Genomic DNA, 12,811 nt, shown 5'->3' with positions numbered 1-12,811 from the left:
CATCCCACCCTTAACCTTACCTCCTACTTCTCCTAGAAAATTGAAATTAACAGATAGAAGCTTTCTAATTCTTAAGACTGTAAATGCAACTATATCTGTACCGAATTTTACACTATTTCCATCAAATTCCAAGAAGAGGTGGCATTTTCCTATTTAGGGCTAGCCCCTCCACATGTTCTTAGTCCCGTTCCTTCTTCCTAGTATCTTATTCCAGTTTATTTTTTGTGTTCCCTGTGTTTTCAACCTCTCCCTCTGACTTTCTTTCCTAATGAAATTATCTGCATCTTTTCTCACTTACTATCAAATCACAATTTTTTTTTTCTTTTTTTTTTTGAGACAAGGTTTTACTCTGTCTCTTAGGCTTGAATGCAGTGGCATAATCACAGCTCACTGAAGCATCTACCTCCCAGACCCAAGCAATTCTCCCACCTCAGCCTCATGAGTACCTGAGATTGTAGGCATGTGCCACCATCCCCAGCTAATTTTTAAAAATTTTTTGTAGACAGGGTTTCCCTACGTTGCCCAGGCTGGTCTCGAACTCCTGAGCTCAAGTGATCCTGCACCTCAGCCTCTCAAAATGCTAGGATTACAGGCATGAACCACTGCACCCAGCCCAAATCACAGAAATTTTAGAAGAATCTAGTACATAGTTGCTCAGTAAATGCTTGTTGCCCAAAAGAGGAAGTACAGAATAGATTTGAATAAACTTAATTAGTGTGTATATTTACATCCTAAGGGAACATAGGTGAATAGCCTAGTAACAGCATGTTAGATGAATGTAGAGGGCTTTCCCTCAAGTTCTTAATCCACTAATTATCCCTTCAGTCGATTCAGACCTCGATTTTATTCATTTTAAAAAGGTTTCCACAAACACTTTAGCTGTCAGTCTTCCAGTATCTATTATCTGTCATCATCAATAATTAAATATTTACTCTGTTTCTAGTTGTAGCATACTAGGCAATCAACCAGTCCTTCCACTAAGAAAAGTTAGAATTGTTAGACAAAACAATACACATCTGCTTGAAGATACTAGAGAACTAACAAAATAGCAAAAATTGCTAGGTGAGGGTCTAAATAAGAAGAGTCCCAGGAAGATGAGACTAGTATTTAGGTGTGCTTTTTCCTCTGGGAATTTATGCTAATTGAGGAGGGTATAGTGGAGAGGCCAAGAAGCTGAGCCACACTTGTTAGTCTAGAGGAACCGCAGCCTTGGAGATTGGTGTCTAATGATCACTAGAGTAGGTGAAACAGAAACCGTCTTGCTTTGATTTGGAACCTGTAAAGGCTACCATTGTAGAATAAGGATGAACCTGTTATAGGCTCTCTCAAGTACTGTAGCTCATCTTTCATTCATCTCAATCCTGTAAATTAGATTGAGGTAGTCTTGGAATACTGGTAATCCCCGAGTGCTGGTGCTCACAGGTTTAATGCAGAAGCAAACATAAATCATCCCTGGGAGGAGATAACATTATTCTAAACCTTAAATTACTTCTACAAATAATTTTGCTTTTTTATTTTTTTATTTTTATTTTATTTTATTTTTTTAAGACAGGGTCCCACTCTGTTGCCCAGGTTGGAGTGCAGTGGCACAATCATGATTCACTGCAGCCTCAAACTCCCAGGCTCAAGCAGCCCTCCCTCTTAGCTTCCTGAGTAGCTGGGACTACAAGCACGTGCCACCATGCCCAGCTAGGTTTTTTTTTGGCATTTTTTGGAAAGCTGTAGTTTCTCTGTGTCACTCTGACTGGTCTCAAACTCCTGGGCTCAAGTGATCTGCCTGCCTCAGCCTCCCAAAGTGCTGGATTACAGGTGTGAGCCACCGTGTCTGGCCAGTTTTGCAAACATTAAATTAGACATACAATAAAAATAAGCAGATACACAAATACCTACAGAAACAATAGACATTACAGACACAAGGACTCCAGATATTGGTATTATCAGACATAGCCTTTAAAATAAATATACTTACTATATTCAGGGAGATAAACAACAAGGTTGAGAATATTGGCAGATAACTTGATTTTTTTTTAAAGAATCCATTGAAAAATTTTAGAAATGAAATATAATGGATGAGTTTAATAGTAGATTAGACGTGACCTTGAGTGAGGCACAAGAAACTATTCAAAATGAAGTGTGCAGATACAGAAAGATGTAAAATATAGGAAAGGATAAGAGACACAGGACACAGTGGAAAGGCCTAATATATATTTAATTTTATTGGAGTCTTGGAGAAGAGAGAGAGGATGGGAAGAAACAATATTTAAATAAAGAGTTAATGGCTGAGAATTTTCCAAAATGATGAAAGACATCCATTTACAGATTTAAGAATTCCAACCAATATCAACCAATATAAATACTGGGTGCGGTGGCTCACGCCTGTAATTCCAGCACTTTGGGAGCCCGAGGTGGGCAGATCACTTGAAGCCAGGGGTTTGAGACCAGCCTGGCCAACATGGTGAAACCCCTTCTCTACCAAAAATACAAAAATTAACTGGGCATGTTGGTGCACATCTGTAATCCCAGCTACTCAGGAGGCTGAGGCATGAGGATCAGTTGAACCTGAGAGACAGAGGTTGCAGTGAACTGAGATCACACCACTGCACTCCAGCCTGGGTGATAGAGCGAGACTCTGTATCAAAAAAATAAAATAAAAATAAAAAAGGAAATTTCCATTGAGACATATCGGTAGTAAAACTTCAAAAGCCAAAGCCAAATGGAAAAATCTTAAAAGCAGCCAAAGAGAGAAAAAGTTTGCCTTCAAAGGAGTCCCTGTTAGACTGAATGCTGACTCTCAGTAGTAGCAGTGAAAGCCAGTGGGATAGTATCTTCAATTTTTAGAAAGAAAATAACTGTCATCTTAGAATTCTATACTCAGCAAAAAAATATATTTCCAAAATAAAGACATTTTCAGACAAACGGAGAATTTGTCACCATCAGATCTGCACTGAAGGAGATACTAACAGATGTTCTTTGGGCAGAAGAAAGATTATCACACATGAAAAGTCAGAAAAGCAGAAAGGAATAAAGAGCAACAAAAATGGTAAACCTGTGAGTGATGAGTCTAAAATATTAAATATATAAAACAATTATAATAAACTCTTAAGGAGTTTAAGATATAGAGAGAACTAAAATATGCAACAACAGGCTGGGCTCATGCCTGTAATCCCAGCACTTTGGGAGGCTGAGGCAGGCAGACCATTTGAGGTCAGGAGTTTGAGACCAGCCTGGCCAACATGGCGAAACCCCGTCTTTACTAAAAATACAAAAAAATCAGCTGGGCATGGTGGCACACACCTGTAACCCCAACTACTGGGGAGACTGAGGCATGAGACTCGCTTGAACCCAGGAGGTGGAGGTTGCAGTGAGCCGGGATCGCGCCATTGCACTCCAGCCTGGGTGACAGAGTGAGACTCTGTCTCAAAAATAAATAAATAAATAAATAAATAAATAAATAAATAAATAAATAAAATTAAATATGCAACAACAATGACATATATGTCTGAAGCAGGTAAATAGACTTAAAATGTTCTAATATTCCTTCATTGTCTGGGAATAAGGTAAAAGTACCACTCCTGTTCACCTTTGAAGAGGAGGCCCTAGCCAGTGCAGAAGGCAAGAACAGAATATGGAAGATATAAGAATTGGAAAGAAAGAAAACTGACACTAGAGATTTTGTACATGAAAAAATACAGAAGAAATGTACAGATAATTGGTTAGGATCCGTAAGTGAGTTTCATAAGGTTATTGGATACAAGGTCAATGTATGTAAATCAATTGCATATCTATATGCTAGCAACAAATGGTTAGAAAATGAAAATATTTTAAAGCTGCACCTTAAAATTACTTTTAAAAATACATAGACCACATGTAGAAGGCAAAGAAGGGGGGAAACCCTAGAAATATATTGTATAAAAAATGGATAAGACTCTATCCAAACATGTCAGTTCTACCCAACTGATCCATTAGATTCAGTGCAATCCCAGTCAGTCAAAAACCCAACAGATTTGGGGATTGGGGAAGAGATTTGAATAGACTGCTTCTAAAACTGATACGGAAATGTAAAAGACTAAGAAAAGCCAATAAACTCTTGAAGAAAAACTGGGCAAGAGGATTTGCTCTATTAGATATGAAGACTACAGCTTTAGTTATAACACTTCAATGACAGTGGCACAGAGATAGACCTATAGAATAGAAGAGTATAGAAACAGACCCAATGTAAATGAACTTTTGATTTTAAAAAGTGATAGGTCATGCCTGTAATCCTAGCGCTTTGGGAGGCCAAGGTGGGAGAATCAATCACTTGAGGCCAGGAGTTCACGACCAGCATGGACAACATAGTGAGACCCTATTGCTAAAAGAATTTTTTTAATTAGTTGAGTGTGGTGGCGTGCACCTGTAGGTACCAGCTACTCAGGAGGCCAGGGTGAGAGGATTGCTTGAGCCCAGGAGTTTGAGGTTGGAGTGAGCTATGATTGTACCACTGTACTCCAGCCTTGGTGGCAGAGTGAGACTCAAAAATAAATAAACAAAAAAGATGGCCCTACAAAGAAAGGAGAGTCTTCTTCAATAAATGGTGCTAGGATAATTGAATGCCTATATTAAAAAATGAAATAACCCCATTTTATACTATAAACAAGAATAAATTCCAGGTAAATTGTAGATCTAAATGTGATAGGTAATGTAATAAAACTCCTATAAGAGAATATCTTAATGACTATAGAGAATGATTTCTTACACAGAATGAAAAGCACTAACCATACAGGATAAGAATGGTAAAGTAAGCCAGGCACTGTGGTGTGTGCCTGTAATCCCAGCTACTTGGGAGGCTGAGATGGGAGGATCGCTTGAACCCAGGAGTTTGAGGCCAGCCAACATAGCAAAATCCCATATCACAAAAGAGAAAGAATGATAAATTAGACTACATTAAATTATTATCTGTTTATTAAAGAACACCATGAAGAAGGTAAACAGGCTAGAAGGAGATACTTGCAGTATGTATAACCTACAAAGGATCTATATCCAGAATATAAAAACAAATTCTACAGATCAGTAAGAAGGTGACAGAGTCCACTAGAAAAAATGGCAAGAGATCTGGACAGGCATTTCTAATAAGGGATATGCAAATGGCCAATAATAGATTAAATGAAAAGGCCTCAGCCTCTTAGGGATCAGGAAAATGCTGTGTATCTCCAAGAGAAATGAAAACATACATCCACACAAAAGCTTGTACACAAGTGTTCACAGCAGGATTGTACATAATAGCCCCAACATAGAAACAATCCAAATGCTATCAACTGAGGAATGGATAAATAAAATGTGGCATAACTATTAATGGAATGTTATTTGGCAATAAAAATAAATGAAATACTGATACATGCCACAAATGGATGAACCTTGAAAATGTTATGCTAAGTGAAAGAAGCCAGATACAAAAGGCCATGTATTGTATGATTCCACTTATATGAAATATCTAGAATAGACAAATTATAGAGGCAGAAGATAGATTAGTAGCTGCCTAGAACTGGGAGTTTGGGGGAAAAGGAGAATTGACTGTCACAGGGTATGGAGTTCTTTTTTGGGGTGATGAAAATGTTCTAAAATTGTAGCAATGATTGTACAACTCTGTGACTATATATAAACCATTCAGCATTATACTTTAATTGGGTAAATTGTATGGTATGTGAGTTATATCTCATTAAAGCTTTTTTTAAATGAGATAGTATTTCATACACAGCAGAATGGCTAACATCTTTTAAACCAGCAATATAAAGTATTGGCAAGGATGTGGTATGATGGTACCTCTCATAATCCTGCTGATAGGAATATAGTTGGTACAACCATTTTGGAAACTGTTTAACATCACTTCTTACATTTGAACACATGCATACCCTGTGACCTAAGATTTTCCACTCCTAGGTATATCTCCAGCAGAAGAGATAAATTCAGAAATGCTTTTGGCAGCATTATTAGTAAGAACCGAAACAACCCAAAAGCTTATCAATAGTAGAATGGTTAAATAAACTATGATGAAGTCATACAATATAATATAATGGAAATGAATAGACTGCAGCTACACACAAAAGGTGAATTTCACAAACATAATGTTGAGTGCAAGTAGCCATATAAATATGTACTGTATGACTCCATAAAATTCATAAAACAGGTAACACTAAGTTTTGGAACTTAGGAATATATGCTTAAGGAGGTAAGTTATAAAGAAAGCAAGAAAACAATTACCATAAAAGTCAAAAGACTGATTACTTTGGGGGAAAGAAGTGTGAGTAATTGGAAAGGGGCAAGAGGGAGTTTCTGGATTGTTGGCAGTGGTCTATTTTTATAAAATCTGGTGATGAGTAACATGTTCATTGTGTGTTGATTCATTGTGATGTACATTTTGTGTGTACTGCTCTGTATGTTTCACAGTAGAAATGTTCAGGTAGTAATTAAATACTTAACACAGCACATGTCAGCATACATGTGTGTATATGTATTCAATCTAAGCAGCAGTTAGTGACTATTTTGTGAAGATAGTATGCTAAGGACTGATAATTCCATTTCTTCATTTTTTTAGGAGTATGTTTATCCAGAAGCCAGAGACAGACAATACTTATTATTTTTCCATAAAGGAGCCAAAAAGTCACGTTTTGACCTGGAGAAATACAATCAACTCAAGGATGCAATTGCTCAGGTATTACAAAAATTAAAATAAATCCCAGCCCCATCTTGCATGGTTATTATTATTATCCACAGCCACAGTTCTTCAAATGAGTAAACTGAAAGAATGTTCCAACCTTCTTCCTGTATAAATTATTCGTCAGTTGATTACAGTAACCATTTTAGGCATGGACATTTCACTAGAAAGTTTTATAAAAAGCAAGTGAGAAGATGGTGTGTCCGCTCCATCCTGTTAACACCAGCACATTGACATTTTTAGGCCTACTTTTACTTTTTTTTTTTTTTTTTTCATTTTATGTCTTTGTAGTTGTCTGTTTCTACTTTTCCCTCTGCTTTTTGATTATTTCTATAATAATTGATCTAAGATTTTTCACATAAATGTGTGGTAGCAGTGGGGAAAAGTAAAACCCAGGTAAGAGGGAAAGACTGCTAGAAATCTTTGCCAGGGACAGGTTAGAGGTTATTAAACTAGAAGATAACTTGGAAAAGATTGATATATTTTATTTTTCATAAAAGCTACCTCTTTCAAATTTCTGGATGTGCCTTCCTCACTCTGTTATCTTTGATTTTGGTGAATAAACCCTTATTCTTTTTCTCTGTAGTCTTTGTGACTTTAGAGATTTTTCAGCAATCTCTAGAAGCTTTTCCATCCTCTTTATGTTTAGTTGCCCTTCTCTGCCTTTCCTGTCTCTTCTTGATGATGGGGTTGTGCTTTGAATAGGCTTAATCCATCTTCCTGCTTTGGCCTAAGTGGAGTTCTGTCTTCCTTTACTATGTACGGTGGTTCTAAACTGGAGGGAATACATCAGAATCATCCCTGGATCTGTTAAAAGTACAGATGCTTCAGTCTCACCCTAGGCTTGCTTGTTAGTCCAACTCCTCTGGGGTGAAGTCCAAGCATGTGTGAGTTTTGAAAGTACTACAGTTGACTCCACATGCTGTTTTAAAATTAATTGGCTAAGTAAAAACTTAAACAGATACTGGATAAATAACTAAAATCTTGAGTAGCATGAAGTCCTGGCTCTTAGCCCTTGTGAAAGGGCTTCTCACTGGAGAAACACCATCAAGATGCATGTCTCAGATGCTCTTTACATTCTTAGCCTCTGAGTCCTACCCTGTTGATAGCACTGCTTTTTCTGGAGGCTTTGTTGAGGGCTGAAACTGCCAAGGAAGGCTTCCATTTTGTATTCACCCTTTGTTGTCCTATGTCGTGAGTTAAAATGCTTTGTTTTTCAAGGCACTCTTATTTTGAGAGTTATTGAGATGATCTCTGACTCATAGTAATGGAGAACAGTTTCCTTTTCTCGGTAGAGAGTAATTTCATTGAAAGCTTCACTAGCCAGTTTTTCTCACCTTTTGTTTCTATTTTAGGCAGAAATGGACCTTAAGAGACTGAGAGACCCATTACAAGTACATCTGCCTCTCCGACAAATTGGTGAAAAAGATTGATCTGCAAAGAGCCTCTGAATCCCGGCAGAAGGAACACCTGTTTGCCTTTTTAATTAAAGCATTGCAGGTGGAAGCTGGGAGCGATGGGGGGTAGAGCATTTTTACCTTTAATTATAAAACAAAAACAGAAAGGATCTGAGGGAAGAAGGGAATGTTAAAACCTGAGGATCAGGCATTGTGGACTATAAGCTCAAAGGGCTTAGTGAATATTGTCTTAACCAAGTATCTCAGTTTCTGGATGAAAATGATGCAGTTATACAGTAGAGAGATTCATAAAGAGAAAATGATGCTGGAGGTGTTTGTTTCTTGCATCTTTGCAGAGTCAGCAAAACAGTAACACACCAGCACCCCACTCTGCTCTATTTGTTTTTAATTTAACTGTCCCTATTTTTGACATGGGAGTAAATAAATCTACCAGAAAAGCAAATTCTCATGATATGCTAAAATATCATTAGCATTTATTTTAAATTGGACCCAGTCTCTGCAGAGTTACCAGGAATCTCTCCTTCCTGCATCCCTTTACTGACCACCTACCTGTACCTCTTAGCTACACTCATTTTTTCCATTTGATAATTGGAACCAACTTAAAACTGTTTAATAATTGACACTTTAGATTATCTCTTAATACCTTCTTAAATGTCTATATATCCCAGTGCTTTGGATCAGTGTCTAAAAATCATTGGCAACACTGCATGAGGTTGTTGGTTTTGTTTTGTTTTGTTTTTTTATTAGTTAGTCTTTCATAGGAGGAAAAATTGCCCTCCTTTATATACTTATCTATGGATAATCCCCTCTCCCTCCACAACACAAATCAGAGGGAAGGGGGGCATTCAGCTGTACTACCAAATCAGGAAGATATAAGGTTTACAAATTGGCTAAAAATCATGGCTCTGTAGCCATTTCAACCGGAATAATTTTATTGCTAATCTGCTTGTGTGACAGCATTCCAGGCCAGCCAGATGGCACTGCCTTGTCTGGAGGCTTTGTTCATCTCGAAGGACACACAATTCCACACTGTTTGTGAGCCCTCCCACCTCCACAACTTCAGTTGTTGTAATTCAAGTGTGTGAATCTCAAAGGGTGCAATTTATCTTTATATAGGAATACATTTCTAGGGCTTCCTTCAGCCCACTCTCTTCACCCTATTTTTTCTTATCTTAAATTGAGAGAAAGAGAATTAATCTTATACTTTGTCAAAACATTTTCTACCATATTTCCAGATGACATCTGCGCTTGAAGAGTCAAAGGAATCTGTGTCTAATATCCTGTTTTTAACTGCTGTAGGGGCAGGATGGAAAGAATGATGGGGGCTGCCACACCACTGATTGGCCTTTTCTTTCACGTGATTCATCCTTCCTCATTGTGGCAAGGAGTTTCTTTCTCTTTTTCTTCCTCCTTTGGGATCATTGTGTATGAAAAGAAAAACTTAAAATGACAAATCCAGACTCCAGGTGCCTTGCAAAGGTTGAAGGCCAGCCAGGATTGCTGCTGCTGCTACTCCTGCCACCACCCCTTTCATTGGCATGATGGAATGAAAGGATGCATGTCTCCACTTCCTGACCCTCCGCCCACTTCCTTCTCCCTCCACCACCCCCAGTCATCAGCTCCTTCCCTCATTTATTTTTTGTTAAGTTGTGTGAATTATTTTTAAACCATTTATCCTGTTTGTGCATAGGGTTTTTAAGAAGAAACAGCACAGTGCAATGAGCAAATCTTTTCGGGGTGTGTGGGAGGCAAGGGAGGGAGGACATGGAGAAAAGTTCTTTAAACAAATAGCAAACTATTGAACATGTGTAAAATCCTGTATCATTTATGAAATATGTATAAAAAGCAATGTACCTTCTGGAACAATAAATACTCAATTTTTGAACGATACATCTCATTATTTAAAACAAAACCAGAAAAACAACATTTCCTGTGATTCTAGGTAGTAAGTTTTTACTTCTAAAATTCATTTTTATAAAAATATCATTATCAAATTAAGCTGTCTTCCTTAAGCCCATATTTCAAAAATAGGCGTTTCACTAATTCTTCCTGAACCTAAGATAGTCAGTATTTTCCTAATTTGCCAGAGTCACCAAGAGGTTGAGTGACCTCTACAACCATAAATAAAGTCAGCAGCAGCGGTCTCAGTGAGCCTGAATCCTCATCTCCTGATTGACAGGAAAAATGTCCATGGTATCGGATCACCTGGATTGCCCAGTGTGGGCTCCTGGACTCAAGAATTAATTGTTCAAAGATGCACCAAAATTAAGTATTCATTATTTTCAGAGTTTGTATCAAATTTACAGTTGTAGCCAAACAGGAAATATCACATGCTGCCAAGGGCACCACAATCATATTTTAAAACTTGTATTAAATATCTGGTTGCTGTAGTGCAATATGAGGTGCTGTTCAAACAGCCTCTGTAGCTGTGGTCCTGCCTTCTGGCAGCTTACAGCAGCCTAACACAGACAACCCTCACCCACATGTAAAGTGTAAGAATTTAAGGTTTGACAGAGCAGGAGCATCGCCATCTTGGACAAGCACCGCCATTTTAAGTTCCCTTTGATTAAAAACCTCCTAAATCCAGCCCAAAATCATCAGCTTAATGGCTAATGTCAGCATGACCATAAACCACAAATGACACCTTAGACCAGAAACATTCCAACCCTGAGATAAAGCCCCCTCTGACCAGAAACATCCCAGCCCCGAGATAACCTCTCCTCCGAACAGACATTCCAACCCTGCAATAAAATTCTCCTCCACCCAGAAATACTCTGAGCCTGCGATAGGCTCTCCCTCACTAAACCCTGAAGTACCCATAGTCTGTAAGAGAATGCTCCTGATCGAAATCAGCCAGAATATTCTCCAAAATAAACCTGTCTTTGACTATGGAGCCACTTTTTGTGTTTCTTTCTTCTTTCTTCAACTCTTACAAGGTTGAAAATATTAAGTCATTTTTTGCATGCAATAAATAGTATCTACATACTTCACACATTCTGTTAAGCTTTGCAGGGTTGTTTTTGTTTTGGTTAGGTTTTTTAAGGAAAATAAAAACATGATTCCTGCCTTTAAGGAGCTTACAATTTGAAGTTTAAAGCAGGAGTATCCAATCTTTTGGCTTCCCTGAGCCATACTAGAAGAAGAATTGTCTTGGGCCACACGTAAAATACACCAACACTAATGATAACTGATGAGCTAAAACAAAACGCAAAAAAAACTCAATGTTTTAAGAAAGTTTACAAATTTGTGTTGGGCTGCATGTGGCCTGCAAACCATGGGTAGGACAAGCTTAAAGTAGAGTGAACCTAACAACAAAGGAAACCTGATTTAAAAATGATCAAAGGAGTTGAACAGTTCTCCAAAAAGATATACAAATGGCCAATAAACACGAAAAGATGCTCAACATCACTAATAATTAAGGAAAGGTAAAACTACCGTGAAATACCACGTCACACCCATTAGAATGGCTATTATCAGAAAAAGCAGAAAATAAAACGTTGGTGAGGAAGTAGAGAAATTGGAACCCTTGGCACTGCTGGTGGGAATGTAAAATGGTTTGTCTCCCGTGGAAAACAGTATGGTGGCTCCTCAGAAAGTGGAACAATTACCATATGATCCAGCAATTCCATTTCTGGGCATATGTCCAGAAGAATCGAAAGTAGGGACAAACAGACGTGTACACACATGTTCATAGCAGCATTATTCACAATAGCCAAAAGGTAGGAGCAATCCGAGTGTCCGCCGACAAATGAATGGATCAACAAAATATGGTGTGTACACACAGCTGGTTATTATTCAGCCATACAAGAATGGAATTTGGTCACATGCCGTAATGAGGATGAGCCTTGAAGACACATGCTAAATGAATCGAGCTAGTCACAAAAGGACAATTACTGTATGATTCCACTTATATGAGTAGTCAAATTCATAGAAATACAAAGTAAAATAGTGGCTGCCAGGGATAAGGGAGGGGAGAATGGGAAGTTATTGTTTAATGCATACAGAGTTTCAGTTTGGGATGATGACAGTTCTGGAGGCGGGTGGTGGTGATGGTTGCCCAACAAGGTGAATGTACCTAATGCCACTGAACTGTACACTTAAGTGGTTAAAATGATAGATTTTATGTATATTTTACCACAGTGGAAATAAAAAAAGCATAGTGGATTAGAGGCAAATAATGATAGCGTCAAATCTATTACTGAGTGTAAGTAATGCAGTTTCGCTGAGGGAGCATAGACTTTAGAGGTGGAAAAAGTAAAAGGGTTCTCAGAACATGGTCCCCAGAACAGCAGCATGTCATCTCCTGGAGTTGTTAGAAATGCAAGTTCTCTGGTCCCTCTTGCATCAGAAACTAGGAGTGGATCCAAGTGTTCAACAAACCCTTGTGGTGATTCTGATGAGAACCCTTGATCTAGCCTAACCATTGCTTTAAAGAGAAAGGAACGAAGGCACAGAGATGGCATCTATGTCACAACTCCTCAGAGCATCCTGTGGTCAAGTACCAGATGAAGTGACTGGAGGACTGCTGAGCATGGTGACTGGTGAGTAGAAAAGATGTAACCAGGGGTCATGTTAACGCTAATGTGGTATCCTGCTCGTCAGGGTGCGGCGGTAAGCACGTGGTAGACGCTTTCAAAAACAAATACAAATAGGTTGACTTTTAAAATCTATCTGGAAAGATTTCACAGAAAAATAGGACTTC

At 38.2% G+C, this 12,811-nt stretch overlaps 1 protein-coding gene across 1 annotated transcript in view; it reads left to right on the top strand.

The window, feature by feature from the left end:
* Positions 1 to 9,994, top strand: part of MCU (mitochondrial calcium uniporter) — a 214,206-nt gene extending 204,212 nt beyond the window's left edge. Inside the window, exons 7-8 of the mRNA XM_007963100.3 lie at positions 6,572 to 6,688; positions 8,047 to 9,994. Coding sequence (XP_007961291.1) covers positions 6,572 to 6,688; positions 8,047 to 8,124 — 195 coding nt within the window. The 3' untranslated portion in view covers positions 8,125 to 9,994. The remainder of the gene's footprint in view (positions 1 to 6,571; positions 6,689 to 8,046) is intronic.
* The last annotated feature ends 2,817 nt before the right edge of the window (positions 9,995 to 12,811 follow it).

This window comes from Chlorocebus sabaeus, chromosome 9, assembly GCF_047675955.1.
Source record: "Chlorocebus sabaeus isolate Y175 chromosome 9, mChlSab1.0.hap1, whole genome shotgun sequence".
Taxonomy (NCBI): Eukaryota; Metazoa; Chordata; class Mammalia; order Primates; family Cercopithecidae; genus Chlorocebus; species Chlorocebus sabaeus.
This window is presented reverse-complemented; position numbering and strand designations above follow the sequence as displayed.